The 23,855-nt window shown below is 45.0% G+C and overlaps 2 protein-coding genes across 4 annotated transcripts in view; one reads left to right on the forward strand and one right to left on the reverse strand.

The window, feature by feature from the left end:
- The first annotated feature begins 233 nt into the window (after positions 1–233).
- On the forward strand, positions 234–9,781 carry bsk146 (brain specific kinase 146). 2 transcript variants are annotated; one of them, XM_061663977.1, is made up of 5 exons: positions 234–423; positions 5,042–5,301; positions 6,046–6,248; positions 8,061–8,252; positions 8,474–9,781. In XM_061663977.1, exons 2-5 carry the CDS (start codon positions 5,130–5,132, stop codon positions 9,197–9,199), a joined length of 1,293 nt encoding a protein of 430 aa, XP_061519961.1. In that variant the 5' UTR covers positions 234–423; positions 5,042–5,129; the 3' UTR covers positions 9,200–9,781. The 2 variants fall into 2 exon arrangements, with proteins under 2 accessions (XP_061519961.1, XP_061519962.1); XM_061663978.1 differs by lacking the exon at positions 234–423 and adding an exon at positions 920–987.
- A 5,992-nt stretch (positions 9,782–15,773) lies between these two features.
- Positions 15,774–23,855, reverse strand: part of si:dkey-94l16.4 (retinoic acid-induced protein 1) — a 16,310-nt gene continuing 8,228 nt past the window's right edge. The window contains exons 6-7 of one of the 2 annotated variants that reach the window (XR_009770397.1): positions 18,853–18,961; positions 15,774–15,962 (exon numbers count right to left, since the gene is read on the reverse strand). Coding sequence is in view for 1 of the 2 variants with exons in the window: in XM_061705865.1 (XP_061561849.1) it covers position 18,961 (1 nt within the window). In the remaining variant the exon portion in view is untranslated. Of the gene's footprint in view, positions 18,962–23,855 lie in introns of both variants that reach the window. The other variant, XM_061705865.1, reaches the window with a different exon arrangement.

Raw genomic sequence — 23,855 nt, forward strand, 5'->3', positions numbered from 1 at the left:
AACTCCATTTTCACGGAGCACATGTTAAGACTTGTCGGGCGGCGCTTGCGATTCTCAGCAAATGTGTCGATAATAAAAAGCGACTTGAGCGTTGCGGCGCTCCAGTCGCAAACTGTGGCAAGAACCGAGTCAGATATTCTGTACGGAGACAGCGAGCCGCCGCGGCATCCCCGCGGAGCTTCGCTGCCATTCGCGAGCGCTCGGGCGAGGGGGCGGGGCTCCCCGCCTCCTCCCACCAATCCGGCGGCTCTGTCGTCGCCTCTCCTGCCTCCGTTCTGCTCCCCTCCTGGAGGACAATAGGACACCGTAGAAGCCGGCGGAGGAGGCTGCTGCGGCTGCTCACGGTCGGCCGACGTTTCGCCCGCTTCGCTTGGCAGCCGCTCGGACGCACAGCAGGGCCGTCGTGGGCGTCCGTTCCGCACGGTGAGCATCCGAAACCCTTCCGACGCCCGCCTGCATCCTCGCTAAGCGTTACCGGAGCATTTCTCATTACTGCGCGGGGGCTTGGTTGCATTTGAGCAGACCAATGCACAAAAGATGTCGTCCTCTTCTGTCATTCATGTCAACGCTCCGTCCATCCCCCCCCCGCATGCGCGCGCGCGCGCGTGCGTCATTCAGCTCTGCTTCCTCCGAGTCGGTGCAGTCTGAGGACACACCGCAGGTGGGAGCATTCGAAGTGAACGCCGACGGGAGGAGAGGGTCCACTGCAATCGCCACCAGGCCAAAAAGCAACCTTCCGTGGTCCCCCCCAAAAAAAGGAATGCAATGATTCCAAAATAAAATTGAAAATACCGATTACATCAATTGAAACTCTTCTGATTTGAAAACATAATAAACGGCACAGCTGTTCAAAGCGGGACGGGAGAGGGCCGCGATCGAGTCGGAAATATTACGAAGCGTGTACAGCTGCGCGGTGATGAGTCACAGATCGTACAGTAGGACGCGAGGGCAAAAAAGCCAAGCGACACCGGCGGGCATCTCGCTTTCGTAAGTAATAATAATATACGAATACGAAGGCCGGACGCCATCAGGGCTGTTCGTGTGCGCGCAGCCGACGATGCGTCGATGTTCGTTGTTTGCGTTATTTGGCAACGTACACGCGAAGACCGACTGCACAAGGCCAGAAAAAAAAAGACTTGATTTTCAGTTGCACGTGAGCGAAAGCTGCTCAATGACCTCGTTCCCGGGAAAACCTCATCAGTGATTTGAACACCTTCGAACCAGGTTGGCAATTCAACGTGAACCTTCTTCGGTGTCCGGCGACTCGACCGCTGCATTCGTCCCCTTCGAGATCCGCCAGAGGGCCCCGTGTTTTCTCTCCCTTTACATTTAATACGGAGCGCGGCACCCATTCGATCGCGCATCATGAAAACACGCATCTCGTCTGCCAAACGTCGCGGCAGGTGCGATAGGTGGGACTCTTTTTTGCGACTCCCGTGGCTCAGCGACGGTGGAGCCCTCCGGATTCCACCTGTCAACAAGCAGCCACGCAAAATGTTAACGCGACCGAAGAAATGCACCGAAAGGTCGACAGCGACGACGACAACGAGAAAAAGAGGAATACGATGCCCACGGCAGCTTGAGTGAAGAGGCCTCTGCTTTCAAGATCACGCTTTAAGGACATTTTGGGATATCTGCAATATTTCCAAGAAAGCGTCTTCAGAGTTCACTTTGCTTCTTTTCCCGACGCTCCGCCTGAAGGTGCCAGGGTGTGGCGGCCATTTTGCACGCGCACAATAGCAGACAGCAAATTAAATGGTGGCATTCCAAGACAGAAATGAATAAGTACCAGTTTGTCGGAACTATCGCGTCTTTGCCGTGATTCCGATTGCCAGGGTAACGGTTCGATGAGTCGTCGGGATCAGGTCTCGGCGCGGGGGTTCATTTCGCGAGCCGAGGCCGCAGCCCCGTTTGTTATTCCGGCCGCCGATCTACACGTACGGGCGAAGGTCACGGGCCGCGGCTCTCACCGCTTCAGTTACGACAAGCGTAGTTCCGAGAGTAAAAGTCCCGTTTTAGACGTACCGGTCGTCGCGGCGACAGCCGATCGGGACGCGCTCGGAAGCTCGCGACGGTTCGTCGCCTAGCTTTCTTCTTCTTTGTATTTCCCAACAGTCCGCGGCACGACGCTTTCTCTCACAGGTCAGTCTCGGTATTGCACCAGACACCGTTTCTGGGTTCGTTCGCACTTGTAAAATCACTTAAGATGTTACAAATCATCCATCCTATCTCGTTCTCAGCAGACCGCTTACGTAGCAGTTTTGTAAATAGCCGTAGCGCCTCACATCTATTTGAGGAAACATGCTATGTTACATATAAAGCATCTGTCGTCGAGGAAGTTCAAGGGGAGTCGGTAGCGCAGGCGGGATTTCAGTGTCGTCTCACTCGTGATTCTCAAACACGGTTAGTCATAAAGGCCTCGTATTATGAAAGTGCGTAGTTCCCTTATATAGTCAACGGACAAATATCCAGCTTCAACAAAATAGCAGCGCTAGCAATACCAAGCTAGCATTAGCACTGTAACGTTCCGCCGTTAGCCACGGCTGCTACGTTGCTACTGTGACTTGGTGTAAACTTATAGCACGAAATGTTCTTGGTTTAAAGTTGTACTTCTGGGAAAACAAAACACAATCAATCCAAAAAGAAATGAAAATGCCAAAGAGGTGATAAACGGACGCGGCGAGCAGAAATGTTGCTCATCCCGCACGGCTTCGGAATCTTCGGCGCTCGGGAGGTCGGTTGCTCTGTTTCGGTTTCGGTTTGTTCGTCTTATGCTCAGTTGTTGGCAAACGTTGTTTTTTTTTTGGGGGGGGGAAATTGAAAACTCTCCCTTTAAGTGTTAGTTTAGTCACCCAGTCGGATGATATTTGAGTCAATAATATATAGAAAGTGTGAAATGTTCTTCTACCGTGACTCACTTTTCTTCTGATCAACCAAATCATCTTTGAAGGTGTGGAAAACTCGCCTTGTTCAAACAGAGATGCGCAAGGACTTCCACGATTATTATGACATTATTTTTTTTTGACAATTGTGCAAAAAGATGCAGAGTCCTCTAGCACTTAGAATGACTAATCTCGCAATAGTCCGGCGCAATGAGCATTGCGCAAAGGGCGCTGAGACTTCAAGCGAGTAGTGCGATCATCTGGGACAATGTCGATTGTGCAAATGGTGCAGATACTCCTCAGTCAGTGTGCAAACGGAGCAGATGCTACTCTGGCATGAGCGGCCGGTATCGGTCAACAACAGATATGCAAATAGTGCAGCGTGGCGAGACGACTACAGTGAGGGCACGAGAGTCATGTAATATTGGCCCCACAGAAATGTGACAGCAAGTCAAGAAGTTGATTGCAAGAGGGAAGAAGCTGTTGGAACGTCTGCCAGTTCTAGTTTGCGTTGATCGGTAGCGCCTACCTGAGGGAAGGAGCCGGAAGAGCCGGTGACCGGGATGCCGAGAGTCCGAGAGGATTTTGCACGCTCTTGTCTGAGTTCTGGCAACGTGCAAGTCGTCAATGGCGGGTAGGGGGGTAGCGACAATCCTTTCAGCAGTTTTGATTGTCCGTTGCAGTCAGCGTTTGTCCTTTTTTGTAGCAGCACCAAACCAGACTGTGACGGAAGAACACAGGACCGATTCGAGGACCTCTGTGTAGAACTGTCTCAGCAGCTCCTGTGGAAGGCCGCGCTTTCTCAGAAGCCTATAATCACAATCATCTATAATCAATGTATTACAGATATAGTCCGATGCTATTCAAAAGTAACCTGTACTTGGTTTTGGTCAGATTTAATACAATCGTTAAATTGTGACATTCGAACGAAACATCAGTCGGTGGTGCCATAAATTGACGCTAAGCTTTATACACACGACCAAATGCTGCAGTTCAACTCGACATGAAAACAAAAAATATACGTGATTTACTGTATGCAGTTTATTCTATTGTGTGAAGAAGCAGACAATTTATTTATTTGTCATGTGCTAATGATGAACAACAATACAGATAACAAGCAGCAGCTCACTCACCCTCCAGTGGCCACCAGTTTGTGACGACCTTGTGGACGCCCTGTTTGACTGCGACATCAGCCTAAAAATGAAAAGCAGCATAAGAACTATTGTCGCAGAGAGTGTTGACTTACAGGCAAATCAACAAAGGTCCCAATATTGAGCCCTGAGGTGCCCCTTTCTTCACAGGAAGGACAGAGGAGGATGCACAATCAATTTTGACAGTTAATTATCTTCCAGACAATTAATTAGGCAATCACGCTCAAACAGGAACTAGAGAGCCCAGGTGTCAAGATTTCATTTTTCCACTCTATCAATCGCATTGGACAATTCCATCGTCTCAATGAAGACATTTGCAAGTTTGATACCATCTGCAGTTATGATACCGTGACTCTTCCTGAATTTCTTTGGAATGAATTGAACTCGCGCGTGATCTTCAGCCACTTTGCAGCAGCGACCATCGGTGGACGTGGTTACCCCGCAGCGAAAGTCAAGGTTTTGCGCTCACGTTTTCCGTTCCCGGTATTTTGCCAAATTCCTTTTTTCTCACCGGGTTTCCGGAAGAGTGCCGAGATGAGGAAGCGGAGAATGTCCACTGAATTCAAGCTTGAAGTCTTAAAAACGCATTCGCGAGTTGTGCATGCAGTTGACTTGGCGAAGCACTTCAATGATATGTACGATATCGGAAGCAGAGGGCGCCGCCAGACAAAGACATTCAATTGTAGGATCGTTTTAAATAGTAGACTACTGTGCAATGCTATTTTTTTGAAATGAAAAACACTTAACAAAAATATATTGGTGCTTTCTTTGGGGGGGGGGGGGGGAGACGCTACAACCCATAAATGGAATTTCCATTCATTGCAATGTGGATGATTTGAGTTACAAGCAGATGAAACTTGTCACGTACCATTGTACTTGAACCTTTATTGCAATTATTGGCGAACGTCAAATCGCCTAACGCATACATAGTCCCAACGGTTTTTACTGTCGCGCTAAACAAACGGTCCAACGAAAATATCTCAATGCAAAGCCGCTTTGTCTCCCCAGTGACGTCAACTGTTTGCTGCCGCCGCGCTTGTCCCTCCTCGGCCTCCGCACTCCCCTCGCCGCGTCCCCCCGACCCACGGTCTTCGGCATGAATTCTTCTCCGCTGGTGTCACGAGCCAACATGGACATCCTGGATGAGCTGCAGCTGATCACAGCCCAGAACCTGGAGAAGGTGGAGGTCAACAAGTATTTCGAAGTGATCAGAGAGCTGGGAAAGGGCACCTATGGCAAGGTGGACCTGGTCAGCCACAAGATCCGAGGTGAGGAACCCACTTGAACACATCAAAATACACATTTCCATACAATTGGATCAATGACGCTCAAGACATGGCCCACTGAATTTCCTTTTGAGAATCAATTCATTTGACTCACATGAGTATTGGAATCATTGGGAGTTGTTATCATTCAAGGAAAGAAATATTCGTTTCAAAATAGGAGAATGCCAAAATGTCTCAATTTCATGATTTCTAACATGTTTTGCGAAGATGCTCGTGACATTTTTGGGGACGTGATAGGTGACGTTCTCATCTCGGCGAATATGGCATTTCCATGAAAACGAACTCAAACGCATCGTAGCGGCTTCAGAGTTGCATTTTTTTCGTTGTCGCTTCTTTGACAAACAGTCCATCATTGTCCCTCAGGCTGGCCGGCTGGCTGTCTTTAGCGTTAAGGCCACCGGACAGAGCTGAGGCTCTATTACGTTGTTGCAACACACCAGCGGGAACTGTGAGCTGAAGTGCCAGGACGGGGCAACCGTTTTGCATTCACACAGCACGAGCTATGTATGACTTTGTACAACTGTCGCATGTCTTTACTGTTGTTACAATCGTATAAAGACGAGAGTGTCATGAGAAGTTGGAATCATTTACGCACGTGTATCCGCCGAGTTTGCAGGGCAACGCATACGTCGTCGGTTCAACCCCGGCGCAACGTCTGCAAAGTCTATGAAAAGAAGCGTCCTATCAGCACCTGCGCAAATTCTCCTTATTTTTCTTGGCCGAAAGGTACAAAAATGGCGCTGAAGTTCTTGAAGAAGAAGACGACCAAGCTGAAGTCGTTCCTGCGGGAGTACAGCATCTCGTTCTACTTGTCTCCCTGCCCTTTCATCATCAACATGTTCGGCATCGCGTTCGAGACGGACGAGCACTACATGTTCGCGCAGGAGTACGCGCTGGCGGGGGACCTCTTCGACATCATTCCCCCGCAGGTACATGGTTTCGAATCGCTCGTGCGCACAATATTGGAATGAGTGAACGCCAAATGAATGCAGATTTCAGATTTGAAAAGCAAATGCTCATGACATGATTCCAAACCAGTATTGCTCTTATTTTTTTGAAACAACACACATGCAAAAAATGATCCCGAGTTGCACGTCGCCAGGGTCCGATAAACCGCTAAGTCTCTTGGCAACAAGGGAGCCGGCCCCCCCCCCCAATGTGGCACCTCCCTCCATCAGTGATTTATGTTTTGAACCATCTTTAAGTCATATCACAGCAACCAATTTCAAATATAAAATAAAAATCATTGAAGATCTCAACATTAAACAACGAAGAAACGATACGCATATGAGATGATACGGTATTGGCGATTCCCTTTGTAGTCATCGGAATTGGGCATTGCTTTACAATAGTTTTTTCATTTTAACAGTTAATAGTAATCAGTCAGCTGGGACGAAGCGGTATGGAAAATGAATGAATACGCCTTGTTTATCGCGCGGGGGTTACGTTCCAGCAATAGGCCGACACCGCAATTATTTACTGCATATTTATATAAATGTCAACATTTCGTATATGCGACTCAATGTCAACATGTGAGGCGCAGTTATCGACTTGTCCACTTGAGGAGGCCACATTCATACACGCGACACAAACTCGGGCCTTTAAAATGCAGGTGCGCTCTGCTCGAGTGACATGGAAGTCGTCCCGTGCCGATTTACTGGCTAAACCATTCGGCAATGCGCCTCACAGTGGAGGCGGCGCTCAGCATCGGGGTGCTTCCCAATGCTTTCTTTTATAGAAAAGCAAGCGAAATGTTGCTCTTTACTTGCATTTGTTCCATATTGTTGTTGCGGTGGCGGCGTGCCCGTCATGCACACGGCATTGCTAAGCAACTCGCTAATTTGCCTATTTCAACTATTTGTCAGCCCGTGTGAGTGAAAAGGGTTGCTTGTGAGTCATGCTGCCAAATTATCGTCAGATAGCAAGCGATGCTAACTGAACTGAAGACGTGCAGGTGAGTAACTGCATGATAATGACGAGGGCGCAAACAAATACAAGATGCACTGAGTCCGTAATAAGTGACCTGCGACACAGCAAGGGATTATATGTACGCGGGTCCACATTGCACGTAGCGCTGCTGTCGGGCCAAAACCTTGTATTTCCAAATTTGGTCCACGGATTCTTTGTTTTTTTCCCCCAAATCAATACGACAAATGATTTCCCAATATAAAGTGTTGAAAACGGCTCGCTCTCGCCGACCGTGCAAAAGATGCCGATTCTGGGTGAATATTCTCATCCGTCCACGTCGTTCTCCGGGCATTGCGTCGATCGCGAGCGGGCCGCCTCGGTCGTCTTCGAAGACGTTCCGCCCCTCGTGCGAGCGGTCTTCATCGGTTCGTGCAACGAGGCTTCGTTAGGACCGACGGGACGGGCTAGTCCGTCCTCACTCCGACGCGGCGGAGTCTCAGCGATGCCCTTGGACCAAAACACGATTGTGTTGGAGGCGCGAGGATTCCGTCCAACGCCAGCGACAGGCTTGCTTGCATTGAGTCGAACACAATCGGTGACAACAGCACTTGTTCGAGCAGGCCGGACACCTCCCCTGTTGTTCGAGGGTTAGGTTAGCGCGGGGGCTAACATCGTCACATGCATTCTGTCTGTCGAAAACCAATGAGGGTTCACGCCCGAGGACAGGAACGTTCTTCCTTAATGTAGCTTGACCGAGCTCGGACAAGATGATTTGCGTTTTCTGGTGCCGTGAGACGTTTCCCTCAATGATGTTCCTTTCTTCACTGCTTCAGGTTGGTCTTCCCGAAGCAGTGGCGAAGCGCTGCGTGCACCAAGTAGCCATCGCTTTGGATTACCTGCACTGTAAGAAGCTGGTCCACAGGGACATCAAGCCAGAAAACATTCTTATTTTTGACCGGGAGTGCCGCAAAGTCAAGCTGTCCGATTTCGGCATGACCCGTCGCGCCGGATCACCCGTGAAACGGGTGAGTGCTGAGAAAAGCCCCCGGGCAAGATGCTCGTCTGATCGGGAAAATGAGTGACTCGGTTTTTGTTTTTCTTTTCTCGAGAATGAGTCCATTTGAAGATTTTTGGGGCGTGTTTGCGAGACTTTTTGGGCTAATCGTTGCATTCATGCCAATGCTCGCTCGTCCTCGGCGTCTTCCCTTTTGTCATTTCATCTGCGACGGTTTGCCCGTCTTTGCAGGTCAGCGGCACCATCCCGTACACAGCCCCCGAGCTGTGCGACGTGTCCCGCCACGAGGGGTTCTGCGTGGACTACAGCACAGACGTGTGGGCCTTCGGCGTGCTGCTCTTCTGCATGTTGACCGGCAACTTCCCGTGGGAGAAGGCGCTGGCCTCCGACTCCTTCTACCAGGAGTTCGTCCGCTGGCAGAGGAGGAGGACGAACACGGTGCCCTCCCAGTGGAGACGCTTCACCGAGCAGGCCCTGCGCATGTTCCGCCGCCTGCTCTCGGTAGAGCAGGAGCGCCGCTGCTCCGTCAAAGAGGTGTTCGGATACTTCAGCCACTCGTGGACGCTGGACGGGGAGAACGACGACAACAACGGCAACGGGGCAAGCGGCGCCGGCGAAAGGGTCAGCGGCGGCGGGAATGTGCGAGGGGAGGCCGACGACAATATGTCCTCATCTTCATCCGGGGAGGAAGACGAGGAACTCCTAGTGGAGCGGATGAAGCAGCAGACTCTGTCCCCGTTGTCCCCCCTCCCGCCGGTGTCACCGGCGGCTACAGATCGAGCGAGCGGCGGCGCGACCAAGGGCGCCGCGACGGAAGCGGGCGGGGGTCACCGTTTCGCGTCGGTGTCCACCAACAGCTCGATGTCGTCGACTAACAGCTACGAGCGGATGCCGCGGGAGAACGGCTCGCCGGGGGGCCGCATGCTCGTGGCCACGCCCATCGAGATTTGCGTCTGAGCGCCTCACCGACGCTTCCGACGTTCAATCTCGTCTCGCCGCCGTGCTCGTCTTCTCCCGCTCATCCGACCACGTACAGTCCACACGCATGCACGGAGAACCGGACACTCGACGCCGCCGTCGTCGTCGTCGTCGTAATCGTGACGGACGAGCTCAACAAAGTACGACAGAAGACCGAAGCGTCGTCCCTCGAGCAATATTTCCAATAAATACAAAAAACGGAAGTCGGGATGGAGCGGGACGTCTTCGGGGTCTTGAACTCCCGGAAAAAGCTTGAATTGTGTTGTACAGTCCCAAGACGAACTTGGAAGAGGAAATGTGTTCAAATATGTCACGCGTCACTCTGTTTCATGAACTGGGTCTTTTTTTGCGGTTTTTGTTTCTTTTTTGGTGACACGTTCAAGAGGTGATTTTCAGCCAGAATATCCGGCCTCTCATTCGACCAATTATCGGCCGTCATATAACGGATTCGAATTCGGCACTTTGAACGCATCCATTTCACACTATTTTATACTCGCTCTAGTGTTCCCCCCCCTCGCCCCCCAAAATATACATTTCAAGTTAGAAATGCATGATGAGTAGCTCAGCAACTTTACACACAAAGAAAAAAGAAAAAAAAAAAAAAAAAGAAAGAATCGTAGAATGTCGTAGAATCTTTTGACGTAGCACAAATTTCGCGTGACGTCCAACAGGGACTGTCATATGATCTCTTGAGATGTTTTAGGGCTAAAACAAAAAAACAAAACAAAACAAAAAAAGATCAATATTAGTTTCTATTCAGTGTGTTTTAATGTGTTTGTATTCATATCACCACTTTCAGGGACCGGGAAGAGAACAAAAAAAGCAGCGCATGACTCAACAGCTCGCGAGGGTCGGGAACGAAGGGATTTTAGAAGCTTCCAAAAGGTCACTTTCAAGGGAAGACATGCAAGTCGTTTTTCAACAGCAACAAAAGCCAAACCGGATCCTGCGTTTGGAGGGAGCCTGTTATGGCTTCATCCGTGAATCTGCGTGAAACTTTGCGCGTTCGACGATGACGCCGATCGCACAAACAAGCGACGCGGTTGCGTAGTTTACGACCCGCTTGGATTATCGTCACCTTTATCGTCCCAGCCGCTCCCGGATCAGCCAGCGAGTATGCAAAAACGTCCGTCTCGTGACGATCTCTGACCTCATCGGACTCGGAACAAAAGGACAAAGGAGGGAAGCGGACCGCGCGGACGCGCCGTTTTCCCCATCGTGCAGCTGCTGCGGCACGAAGGAGAGCGTGACCTCATCGTCCTCATCATCGGGACCAGCAGCGCGGTTCGCTCGCGGTTGAGTTCTGACGGTGACCTAAAATAAACAGCAAAGGCATCTTTAAGTGTTGATTCACGGCACACAATTTACTGGAGAAAAATCACCAAGCAAAAATGCAAAACTCTCACAAAAAGTCTCTTGTGGCGTTTACTGCCAATTCAATGACGTGTGGGCATAGATCACAGGTGTCAAACTCAAGGCCCCCCGCGGGGCCAGAGCCAGCCCCCCACATGAGCAAATGAAGTGCGTCGACTTCATTTTTCTTGCTCAATGGCATTGTTCTTTTCATCTTGGCAAAACAAAAACAATTTGCCACATTTTCTTCACCATTAACGTAGATGAAAAGCATTTCTTCCACCAAATCCCTTTTTGAACATGAATTCAAAATAGCTGCATACTCCAATATTTGTGTGCCACAGATTTTCCTGACTATTGATTTCAAATTCCATTTCGCAATTATACACTTCGATATGTTTTTTCTATTATGAAATCATTTTTTTTATTTGGGAGGAGCCGAATTAAAATTGCCTCATTTCAAGCTGTCTCTGGTCCCTTCTAACGCGACGTGACTCAATCAGAAATAGAAATGTTTTGGGTTTTTTTTCCAGTCAGTGAGCCCTTAACAGCATAACCGGCCGGTAGCGCTACCAATCCAAAGTGTTTTCTTTTTTTGAATTGAAAGTCAAGTAGTTCAAATAGCCAAACACTGATGGAAACTTCCACAACAGCGTTGAGAAGAACCTTCTGAGGAATAGTTGCTTTCCATTCTAGAGATAATACCAAAAAACGTGTGTTCAGCGGTTACAAGGTGGCGACTTGAATAAGTTTAAGGTTTACAATACATTTTTGTTTGTAGATTGATTCCCTGATTCCTTTTGTAACTTGAGTCGTTGATTTGTTTTGTGCTTTTACTGCAGAGTTCAGTGAGAAAATGAACTGCAGACATTTCTATTCAAAAACGAAGAAGAAGCCAGTATGTGGCCCGTAGTGTGAGCGTGTATAGACGTCACAATTCTAGATGATGCTGAGTCTTGAATGAATGCAACATGCGGGATTTGGGGATGTGGGAGTTGGCCAGACGAGTAAGCCAGCGTATCGACACCAAAATATTGTTGGTTCTTATTTAGAAAACACCCCACCTTTCGTGGAAGTAGTACTGCGTAATCCTATTAATATAAACTCCTTGGTGGAGGCAAAGAAAATAAAATAATGCATTCCCCGATTTGCACTTCTTGAAAGTAGGTCTCGTGCCTCCTACAAAAGAATCACGGATGACTTTTTTTTGGTGATCCGACTAAAAACAGTAATGAAAAACACAAGAGGAAACGATGGCTCGAGTCGGCACGCGCAGCAACGGCGCTGAGGGCGGCCTCGCTTCATTCATCGACTCAGCGATCAAACGGGAACATTATCGTGAGCAGAAAGTAAACATCATTCAACTGGTTTGTTTTTTAGAGCACGTGACCTGATGAGATGTTTTTGTTTTTTTTAACATATTAAAAGTACATCAACTTCACGGCGGGAGACGATTGACACCAAACTGGAAATAAAAGATCCCAACTGTTCGCCTCTGGCCATGCTCTCGTTTTCGTCATCCCGTCATTCTCATCGCGCTTCGGTGTCTTCGTGTCCAGTGGCGTATTTCCCAGCATTATCATTTTCGTGACTTTTTGTGAGTAGATGGACAAAAGCTCTCCGACTCGGTTCTGTCTCTGCAATACAATTGTCTTCCTGTTATATCAGATTTAGTCAATAAAATTGAGAATTCTTGTCGAAATCGTCTATTTTATGGTTTTATTTCTTAGCTTCATTCTGAAACACTCGGTTTATTTATTAAAGATTTATGAAAAAAGAAAAACTGGAATATCACACAGTCATAAGTAATCGGGCCCTTTGCTCAGTATTTAGTAGAAGCCCCCTTTTGAGTTAATCCAGCCAGGAGTCTTTTTGAGAAGTTTTTCACACCTGGATTCGGGGCTCCTCTGCCATTCCTCCTGGCAGACCCTCTCCAGTTCTGTCAGGTTGGATGGTGAATGTTGGAGGACAGCCATTTTCAGGTCTCTCCAGAGATGCTCAATTGGGTTTAAGTCCGGGCTCTGGCTGGGCCATTCAGCTCCGGTACATTATCTTGTTGCAAGGTGAACCTTCGGCCCAGTCCGAGGTCCTGAGCACTCCGGAGAAGGTTTTCGTCCAGGATATCCCTGTACTTGAACACGTTCATCCTTCCTTCGATTGCAACCAGTCGTCCTTTCCCTGCAACTGAGAAACACCCCCACAGCATGCTGCTTCCACCACCATGCTTCACTGTTGGGACTGTATTGGGCAGGTGATGAGCAGTGCCTGGTTTTCTCCACACATGCCGCTGAGAATTAAGGCCAACAATTTCTATCTTGGTCTCACCAGACCAGAGAATCGTATTTATCACCAACTGGGAGTCCTTCAAGTGTTTTATTTCTTTTTTTTAGCAAACTCCATGCGGGCTTTCTAGAACTTTCTCCCACAGTGATCTGAGAACTTTCAGCCACAGTGATCTTAGGGTTCTTCTTGACCCCTCTCACCAAGGCTCCTCTCCCCCGATTGTTCAGTTTGGCCGGACGGCCAACTCTAGGAAGGGTTCTGGTCGTCCCATACGTCTTGCATTTAAGGATTACGGAGGCCACTGTGCTCTTACGAACCTTGAGTGCAGCAGATGTATTTTTGTAACCTTGACCAGATCAGTGCCTTGCCACCATTCTGTCTCGGAGCTCTTCAGGCAGTTCCTTTGACCTCGTGATTCTCATTTGCTCTGACATGCACTGTGAGCCGTAAGGTCTGACATAGACAGCTGTGCGGCTTTCCTAATCAAGTCCAATCAGTATCATCAAACACAGCTGGACTCCACTGAAGGTGTGGAACCATCTCAAGGATGATCAGAAGAAACGGACAGCACCCGAGTTCAATATATGAGTGGCACGGCAAAGGGTCTGAACACTTACGGCGGTGTGATATTTCAGTTTTTCTTTTTGAAAAAATCTGCAAAAATTTCAACAATTATGTTTTTTTCTGTCAATATGTGGTGTTGTGGTGTGGGTTACTGAGGAAAAAAATGAAATCATTTTAGCAAATGGCAGCAATATAACAAAGAGTGAAACATTTAAGGGGGTCTGAATACTTTCTGTACTCACTGTATGTGCCCTGCGATTGGCTGGCGACCAGTTCAGGGTGTAGCCCGCCTCTCGCCCAGAGTCAGTTGGGATAGGCTCGAGCATGCCCGCGACCCTAGTGGGGATAAGCGGTAGGGAAAATGGATGGCTGGATGTGCAATATTACCTTAAAGCTTACCTTTCCTTAAGAGCGCCCCCACTCGTCCGAGTGAGTGCGACGGTGGTCATCCAGCGCGGTCCTGCCTGGGCCTCAAACGCAAGCGACCACGATCTCCCCGCTCGAGAGGCGCGTAGCGTCCTCGGAGCTTTTGGGGGATTCAAGGAAAGTAAGGTGGAGATGTGGGTGCACCGGTATGGGAAGAGAGATGTCTCGATATTATTTGTACGTGTTCTTCAAATCCACAAATATATCCGTGATTCACACGCGTGTGTTTCAAATCCACAAATGATTTGCACATTTTTCAAACCCGCAAATATAGCGGCAATTCACACGTGTTTTCCAAATTCACAATTTCCGCTATTTACACGTGTTTTTTTAATGTGATGGGTGCATTTATCATGACTTATCATTTTTAAGTATTCACTTTTGCTTGTGAATTGTTGAAAGTGCGTTTGTGGTTTGAGACAAACATAACGCAGTTTTCAGATTCACACGTGTAGGAAGGCCCTCCCTCCGTCCGCTAGGCGGCCGTGTTGCTGTCTCCGTTGATGACTTGACTGCAAGTTCATAAGAACCCAACAGTCTGTGGTCCGACCCTGCAGAAGTCCCTCATCTGTCAGCAAGATACTTAAAAAAAAAACAAAAAAACCAGCTTATTATTACAGTGTTTAAATAATAACAGTGGCTGGCTCTCAAATTCTATGATGCTCTCAAAGGAGACAAAAACACTGCCGCCGCGCGTAGGGAGGGTGGACCTTCCCACACGTGGGATTTTGTTTGTTCAACTTGAAACTGCGTTACGTGTGTCTCAAAAATAAATGCGCGTGCCCGCTGATCAACAAACACAGCTTGAACGAATCACAAGCAAAATGGAATATTAACAAATGATAAGTCATGAGAAATGCACACACAACATTAAAAACCACGCGGATATATTGGTGGATTTGAAAAACACACATGCAAATCATTTTGAGACATATATCTCACCATATTTTTCCCCCTGAAAATCAAAAAGCACACCAACGAGGTGACAAAGGCTAATATTTGGATGTGAAAATTATAACAAAATAAATGTAATATTCATCTTCAATGCCTTACCCCTAATAATTCAGGTGCCCAGTACCCTCTAAGTGAATAAACGCCCCTCGCCATATATGAAGGAATGTGATGTCATGCACTTAAGTTAATTGGCAAATTATTTTATTTCCAATTAATACTATGGGCTCTAGTTACTGGTTATCTTTTCGCCAGGAATCTCAGAAAAATAAGAAATATTCCCAATTTCCATTGCTTTTACACATCTTTACTTATATTCTTCATCTTACGGGACAATTTGGAGAAAACTATTTTTCTTTTTGTGTGTGCGCGCGCAAAGGATCCTGGTAATTTATGGCATAATCTAGAACATTCAATCACCTACTGTATACATTTAGTGCATGTGTATACCTGAATTAATCATTTTTTAAAATGTAATCCATATAACCACTAAAAGTATAATATGGGTTGACGTTTTCTTGTTTCCAATCAAAATATACCCATTCGCTGATTAAAAAACTGCACCTGAACGTCAAGATCTGGTTTGAGTTGGAATGAGTTTGGCCCTAACTGTAGATTGCTTGATACATTGATACATTAGTGCCCAGTTTGATCATTATTATTAAGATGGGGACCGTTTTTATTCTCTCAAACTTTGCAGACTAAAAACTACCAGTGCATGTTGTTTGTTATATTGTAATTTCACAGTGAATATATTACTTATTATTTCCCTCACGTTCACATTTGGTGTAGTGCATACCGTATTTATGTTCCAGAAATAATTTAAAAATAAAAAATCCCACAAATGAAGTCTTGTCTTTCAACAAAAGACACAAATCTGTTCAATGTTCAACAAAATATTTATTTTTTTTTATACTTAAATTGTCCAATGCTACAAGAAGAGAACAGGAAGGTATATAAAATAATAATAATAATAATAATAATAATAATAATAATAAAGATGACAGTGAAAAAAAAAAAGAAAAAGAAAAGTGGCACGCCTCGCAGTCCATTGTTAAAACTCAAACGACGACAGGTACAAGGTGGTGTTGGAATGTCTGGACCAGAAATAGAGGTCTCTTGTCATTCCAGTCCATTAACCCCACAAAAATAAATCAGTTCAGCCCTGAGATAAACACACACAGGCAACATATTAGCAAGGTTTCAAATTAATTGCACATCATTAAAATCTGTATTGTACAATCCGAACAACAACAACAACAAAAACGACGCTTGCGCTGTCGTGTGACCCTCGGAAAACAGTCAAAGTATGCAAACAGAACAGAGACATGGCACGAATGAAAGAGGTTTGTTTTTTTGTTTTTGTTTTGTTTTTCAGCGAACAACGCAACCGCAAACGTTGGCTCTCGCGCAGCACAACGCTGCCCGTAGCAGATCCGATTTGTCGCTGGACTGCAAACCGAGTGTGTGCCTTTAGCACGTCCCATAAGGCTTAAGAGGTACCACGCTGCATCTTGCAAGTCAATGAATAAAACTACAGTGGATAAGAGCAGCAATTCTTACCTTTTGAAATATGAATTCATGTAAACTTGAGTTTTTTGTTTTTTGACCAAATAGAGGGAGTTATTGAATTTGTAGAACAGGACTTTTAAAGATCCTGTAAACCCACTAAAAATGTCTTGTAAATTTGACACACGCCAGAGAAGCGTGTGAACAAATTTGCCAAGTTTGTGTTAATGTTTCGCTATCCGCCGTGTACGCGCGGGCAGGCATAGCAAGACACGCTGTAGCCCTGCTGTAGTGGTAGAAATCCGCCAAGCAAGTCCCGATAGCACCGAATAGCCACGGAAGGCGCTCGGTACTTGTATAGCGGGGGAGGGCCTAATCAGGCCGGAAGCCCAAGTGCGTACCGGGACCCCGTTTTAGCCCCACCCAAAAAATCCGTACAACTGAAATGGTGGAAAAGAGTTTGACGCCATTCAGTCCCCTCCGGAAGTATCGGAACGAACGGCAAGGTCGACTCCTTTGTTTTCGTTCGATACAGAAGACATTTTGGTTTCAGATCAAAAGAGGCAAAAGTTCAGAATTCCAGAACGCAACAGTCTGGTGAAGTCGACGGGTCGCAGGCTACATGCAGTTATTACAAAGGAAGCGTTATGCCACCAAATATTCAATGTTATTCACCAAGTTCATTGACTCATGTCTGTTCCAATACTTTTGCTCACTTGAAAAGTGGGGGGCTTCAAACAAACGGGGCGCTGTCCTGAGTTGATTACCACGTAGATGCCATGAAACAAAAGCTGGAATTCTCAATTTTGAAATTGAAAAATCGAAATCCAAACGTCTCCAGTATACAACAAAAACAAAGGGATTTGGAGGGGACTGCATCGCAACAATTCAGTACTAAATTCTTAGTCTTTGCACGTTTTCTGCGCTTATCTTAAAACATATTTCATGTATTTAGAAACAAAACACAAACCTGTTTCCCTCCATTGGATTCACAATCAATGACAACACAAAACAAGAAGCCTTGTCACACTCCCAAAGTGCTTTGAGCCGGATAGAAAATAAATAAAATCTCAAGACAATAGTCTCGTAACTGCGGCTGGAATTACACTGCATGTCCAAGTGCCCGATTGTGACGACGTAATGCCTGCATCCGATTATTTCCGACTGTCTATTTCAACTTAATGACAAGTAAGCAATTTGTGGAACACCTGAAGCAACTGCATAAGGATGACTCTCGCAGCCATTTATTGAAATGAGGGTCACCTCCACATTACTTCACTGGCTGCTGTCATCAATTATGATTGAAGGATGGACACAACTGGAAAGCAGCATTATATTTGAGAGCCAATGTCAGGGGTGTCAAACTCAATTTTCAAATAGGCCACGTTTGAGTTACGATTTCCCTCAGAGGGTCATTATGACAGTGAAACCACCGAACATCTTTTATCGCCTCCTCCTATTGGCAATCCCAATTGCAATGAAGTTCCATCCATTTCCTGAGCCGCTTCTCCTCACGCGGGTCGCGGGCTGCTGGAGCCTAGCCCAGCTATCAACGGGCAGGAGGCGGGGTACACCCTCAACTGGTTGCCAGCCAATCGCAGGGCACATACAAACAAACAAACATCTTGTCTTTGTCGTGTAGTTCATGAAATGTAGGTCGAACATGATTTGCAAATCATTGTATTCTGTTTGGATTTATGTTTAACACAATGTCCCAACTTCATTGGAATTGGGGCTGTGGTTTTGAAATCAGAAGACAAGGATAATAGTTAGTCCAACTATTGTTCAAGTTAATTTTAAAAAGGGGTTTGGTACCCCAAAAAATGCAATCTCTCAACATAATTGTCGATTATATATGACATTTTGGTACAGATTTTAGAAAGCATCATGGAAGTTGCCACACATGATTTGCTTTCACGGGCCACATAAAATGATGCGGCGGGCCGGATCTGGCCCCGGGGCCTTGAGTTGGACACCCATGGCCTACATTTTCACCATGATTTCTATTCATAGAAAATCCGTTTTTGGGGGGAGCAGAAGCCAGTGTACATTACTTGTGAATGGCGTCACTTGAAGCAGGCAGTGCAAATGCGGCCTGAGAGGCGCTCGCTCATTCCTTGCGAACGAGAAGAAGATGGAAGAGGAGGGTGCGTGTGCAACTCATACTGCAGACAATGCAAAAAGTGCTTCCAACCATACACATGGGGAGGATACATTCAAATCAAATTCCTGTGACTACTTCCCTCTAAAAATGTGAACCGGAACGTAGTTCTGTAGTTTTACAAAAAATGAAATGCATATATTTCTTATAACTCAAGGAACCTTATGTGGCTCCACTCTTCAGCATTACATCCGCCGCAGCTTCTTAGTTAAATGATTAACTGGCTTTACCAATAACTTAAAAACACTCCGACAAAAGCAGCGAAATGAATAAATACAACCAAATATCATCAAATATTTACAACATTGTTTTGGGGGGAATTAAATATCTTGATTGTTGTGTGAGAAAAGAAAAAAACCCATATCAATAATTTCTGAGAGTCTACCAGAAAGGAGGAGTTAAGGTTTCTGGGCGCAAGATGTCCATAACAAGGATGCCGGTCCGCACAGTCCAGAGGGCGAGCCGGCCCCCGCGCGATTTGGCAGGCGAAATGTCTGCATGGGAGAACAGGGAAACAAGAACAAGTGTGAGAAACCAGTCGCGTCGAGTCACGCGTTGTGATAATCGAGCCGAATTCAAGCACACTTCTGATCCTAGTCAGCCGAGGCCTCGTTTTCAGGTGCCTCCAAAAGAGAAACCTGATTGATTATCCTGTGGTGTGCGGCGTGTGCCTTTGAGTCAACTGTATTTCGAACATGCTGTTCGAAATAAATATTTTCTTCGTCAAAATCTGATCCTTATTTTCCCGTTCTGTTTGAATACCCGATACGATCTCCAGGTGATTGCAGGCTATTATCTGCAATCGTTGTCAGTGAATACACACACAAAGCAAATGAAATGGATGTTTCTCTCCTCTACCTTTTCGTGTGCGCTGACAAAAAACGTAACGCGTTGCTCTAAATTCCCGCTGCTGGTGTGATTTTTTTTTGGAACAAACTGAAGAAGTGCGAGAGGTGCCACTGAGGTGTCTTTATGTACGCTATGGAAAAAAAAAAATAAAAAAAAAAAAAAAAACGATTCGGGAACGACAAAGTCGTCTACGAAAATTGACTAAAACCAAAAGTAAGGTTTTTGTGCTCACGGACTACATTGGATTATGAAAATGGACAGATGGGCCAGGTCATTTGTAGATGAGGTCAAAAGTGGTGACATTTTTAAAAAAATTATTTACTCTAATAATTAAATGTGTTCTTTAAAAACATTGTTTTATTTTATTTACAATAAATCAATCACCAAATATTTATGAGATAAATGAATAACCACCCCAAAAAATTCATAAATGAACAATTTTAACCAATGAAATTATTCATTCCCATTTTAAATTTTGTAATTTCTAGTTATCTTGATGGTTATTATTGAGGAAATTATTGAATTGTTAAAGTTTCAAATGTACTGTTTATGCAGAATTATGTTGGTAATATGAACTTATTTTATTGACAATCAATTTACCCATGATTTAATTAGACAAATAAATAAAACCTAAATAATGGTGAATAAAAATGTAAAATCTTTTTTTTTTATTACAAAAAAATGTATGCTCATTTTAAAACTACTTATTTATAGTTACTGTAATGTCTCGTGTATAATGCGCACCCCCAAAGTTGACCTCAAGATTCTGGAAAACCCGTCAAGCTGTGTGTGATGCATTTTCACAATGCATGATTTTGCTTTTACCCATATGATCAAAACAGTATCGTCTGTATTTTGTTCGTTTTTTCAAATTATTCTGAAGCACTTTATTTGAATACATAATACTTACTTTTTATTTACTTGCTCTTACTTTGAAATTCACAGCCCTACTTTAATTTCGTAAATGAGAAAACACACAATTGTGCTCATATGTTTGATTACCCAGGCAGAATTTGTAAGATGTGTACAATTCCTCAAAGAAAACATGAAGGGCCAGGGGAAACACTTTTAATTTTATTTTAATGGGATTCAAATTAAACTGTCAAGTATTTCAGAAAAGCATTATCACTAAACAAAAACATAAGCATAAAGAAATTAATGACGGTTGTTGTCATCAGTCGTATTTTTAAAAAATAAATACAAATTAAAAAAATACAAAAAACAGTCATTCATATTCTGCCTGGGTATGTAAACTTATGAGCACAATTATACATATATGCAGTCATATGAAACGCCTGTTATATTGGAATGAATGTGTACGCTACACCTGTTTCATAACCTCTTGGTGGCATAATGGAATGAAAGTGTACAGCTTTTTCAGAACCTCTAGATGGCGGCATACATTTATAAAATGTGAAAGTCTTTTTCATTTTCTCATATACCTATGTGGAATGCGCACTATTGGCAATTTCTTTGGGGAAAGAAAATGTGCAATATACACGAGAAATTATGGTAAGCGAAATTAACCATTTATTAAAAAAACAAAACATTGTTAAATGTATGTATTGAATTATATTGATATTAAATCAGTAAACCAATTTGAAGAGAAATAATTAGAAAACAGTGGAAATATTAAAAAAAAAAAAAAAAAAAAAAAAATCCCATTTTTAGGAAACTTGACTTAATGCCAACAATATTTGTGACCCTTGATAAATGCTTGTCGGGATAGATTAAACAACCGAGGGGCTCATTGTACTTTTGCCCATCCCTGAATCAGAATCATCTTTATTTGCCAAGTATGTCCAAAAAACACACGAGGAATTTGTCTCCGGTAGTTGGAGCCGCTCGAGTACGACAACCTTTCAATTGTCAATTGACAGAGAACTCTTTGGAGACATAAAGACATTGAGAAAAACAGTCACTGAGCAATAAAGGTTTGCTAGTTATCTGGTAATCCCGGTACAATTTTTTTTTTTTTTTTGACAATTGTCCAAAAAGACGCAGAGTCCTCGAGCACTTAGAGCAGCTCCAATGACTAATCTCGCCATAGTCCGGTGCAATGACCATTGTGCAAAGGGCGCCGAGACTTCAAGGAGTGGATGCGGTTTAAAGTGACGAGTAGCACGATAATCTGGGACAATGTTGATTGTGCAAATGTTGCAGATACTCCTCAATCGATGTGCAAATGAGGCAAATGCTACTCTGTCATGAGTGGCCAGTATTGGTCAACAACAGATATGCAAATAGTGCAGCGTGGCGAGACTACGACAGTGAGTGCACGAGTAGTATACAGGAAGTCCTCGATTTATGAACGTTCCTACGCTGGCGACGTAACCCGAATTTCCGCGTAAGTCGGATTTCACCGTTACAGTCGAAATTTACGATGAAATACTTCTGTTACGGGTATTGTCCCGCGTGATTGTGACAGCAAGCTCAGTGTGTGTGGGCTTGTGAGTGAGACGGGGACTGCGAAGAAGGAAGGAGTGCGAGTCGGTGCGAGTGTGTACAGTAGCGAGTGTAGTGACGGCGACCGGGGAAGAGTAGCGATTAGCGGAGGACGCGTTAACGTCTAATAAAGCCGTTTAAGCAGCAAATCGGTGCTCCGTGCCTTTATTGTTGCCGCCACCCGGCTCAGCTGCGCAACGAGAGAAGGGAGTTAACCCCTGCGTCTCCCGACCACGGTCAGGTGACCGTAGCGGGAAAGGTTAACACTTCGTATAAAGAAAGTCAAATACATTCAAATAAATAAATAAGATGCTGTCCTTACCATTACTGCTGATAGTGTGAAAAAAGGCAAAGATACTCCGGCCGCACAAACACAGACAAGCGCTATGCACTAGCTAAGCAGAAACACTATGGTGCTGGGGACAAAATGGCGGACGAGGCACGTCGTAGGTCGAGTGCGTCGTAGGTCGAGGACTTCCTGTATAATTGGCCCGACAAATGTGACAACAAACTTAGACAAAAGAAATTGGCAGCGTGTTGCAATGGAATTGTAAGTTAGCTGTTTAAGAAGTTGATCGCAAGAGGGAAGAAGCTGTTGGAATGTCTGCTAGTTCTAGTTTGCATTGATCTGTAGCGCCGACCTCAGGGAAGGACCCGGAATTATACTGGTCCCATTGTGAGCTGCAGCAGTTCTATCATCATTAATTCATAATTTACTCAAGTAACATTTTCCATAAACTGCACTTGCCAGAGTATTTTAAATACTTTTACTTGAGTATTTATGTGAAGGATCGATACTTTTACTCCGTTACAATGATCGACATGCCATTCGCTACTTGTATGTATTCATTCTTGAGCGTGCGTGTCTATTTTTAGACTCCATCTTCGACTTCCGCATAGGGCGCCCGTCGCGCCAATCAAACAGGATCACTAATGTCATTTGGCTCCAATTTACCAATCGGACGACACAAGACAGTCGCATGACCGCGCACGTAACCTTCGCGAGCCAATCAAAATGACTGATCTTTCACCAATCAGATGTCACAGGCCAGTCACAGGACCATGCACATAACCTTGGCGAGCCAATCAAAAGGACTCATTTGGAAGGGGTGGGGGGTTAAACAGCCGCGCGACTGTGTTTAATTTACAGATTCCAAAAAACAACAGCTTTATCATGCAACTCTTAAAATGTGACTGCCCAAACTTGGATATTTCAGCCCACTTCTAACTTGAGAAAACACCTTGTGGTAAGTTGCAGATCTTTCTATTTTTGTTTTGGCAGTGATGTGGCAAAATTAGCACTATACCTATGGTGTCGCATACAGAGTCAATAAGTCTGTTCAGCAAACAGCTTCTTTGTGAAGTCATTTAAGCGAATAAAGCAAATAATGTTTGGGGCCTAATGTATGTGTTGTTGGTTTTTGGGCAGTTAAAAATTGAAATGGTGGCAGGTGCGTGTCAACTCCCATATATTATTATTTTTTCAATTTAATTGATGGTCATGCTCTGATTAAAAAACAAAACTGAAGTTGCTCACAAGTTACTCATTACTTGAGTCGTTTTTTTCATGCAGTACTTTCTTACTCAAGTAAATTATTGGATGACTACTTTAAAAGTGATTCTAAAGTAACAGTACTTTTACTTGAGTACAATATTTGGCTGCTCTACCCACCTCTGGTTAAGAGGCACTTTAAAGGGTGGCAGATGTGTGATAACTCCCATTTAACATCATTGGTTAATTCTGAATGCAGCCACTAATCCTAGTTATGTACACACTTGTGCAACTGCATTATGGAAGTGCTTTTTTTTTTTTTTTTTTTTTTTTTTTTACTTCTGTCAAAAAGCTTTCAATTCTTTTTCAATGAAGTTGTACAGGTTGTAGGTTACATTAAGGGTGGGAAAAGTTTTGAAATGATATATGTTGGTGTCGTTTTTTATATCACAAAAACCTGGAATTTGAAAAGGAGTGTATAGTGTTGATCTCTTATATAGCCACATTTGTGTTGAGTTATGTGTCCGTGTGCCACAAATACACAGTGCAGTGTATGACGTGCCGCCTCCACGAGTAAGCCGCTGTAGTCTCAATGATCAGGC

This window comes from Phycodurus eques, chromosome 19, assembly GCF_024500275.1.
Source record: "Phycodurus eques isolate BA_2022a chromosome 19, UOR_Pequ_1.1, whole genome shotgun sequence".
In the NCBI taxonomy this organism is placed as follows: Eukaryota; Metazoa; Chordata; class Actinopteri; order Syngnathiformes; family Syngnathidae; genus Phycodurus; species Phycodurus eques.

Coding starts and splice junctions, on each gene's coding strand:
- bsk146 (XM_061663977.1), top strand. CDS start 5,130: ATGAATTCTTCTCCGCTGGTGTCACGAGCCAACATGGACATCCTGGAT. Junction 6,249..8,060: donor TCGACATCATTCCCCCGCAG/GTACATGGTTTC, acceptor TCACTGCTTCAG/GTTGGTCTTCCCGAAGCAGT. Junction 8,253..8,473: donor CCGGATCACCCGTGAAACGG/GTGAGTGCTGAG, acceptor CCGTCTTTGCAG/GTCAGCGGCACCATCCCGTA.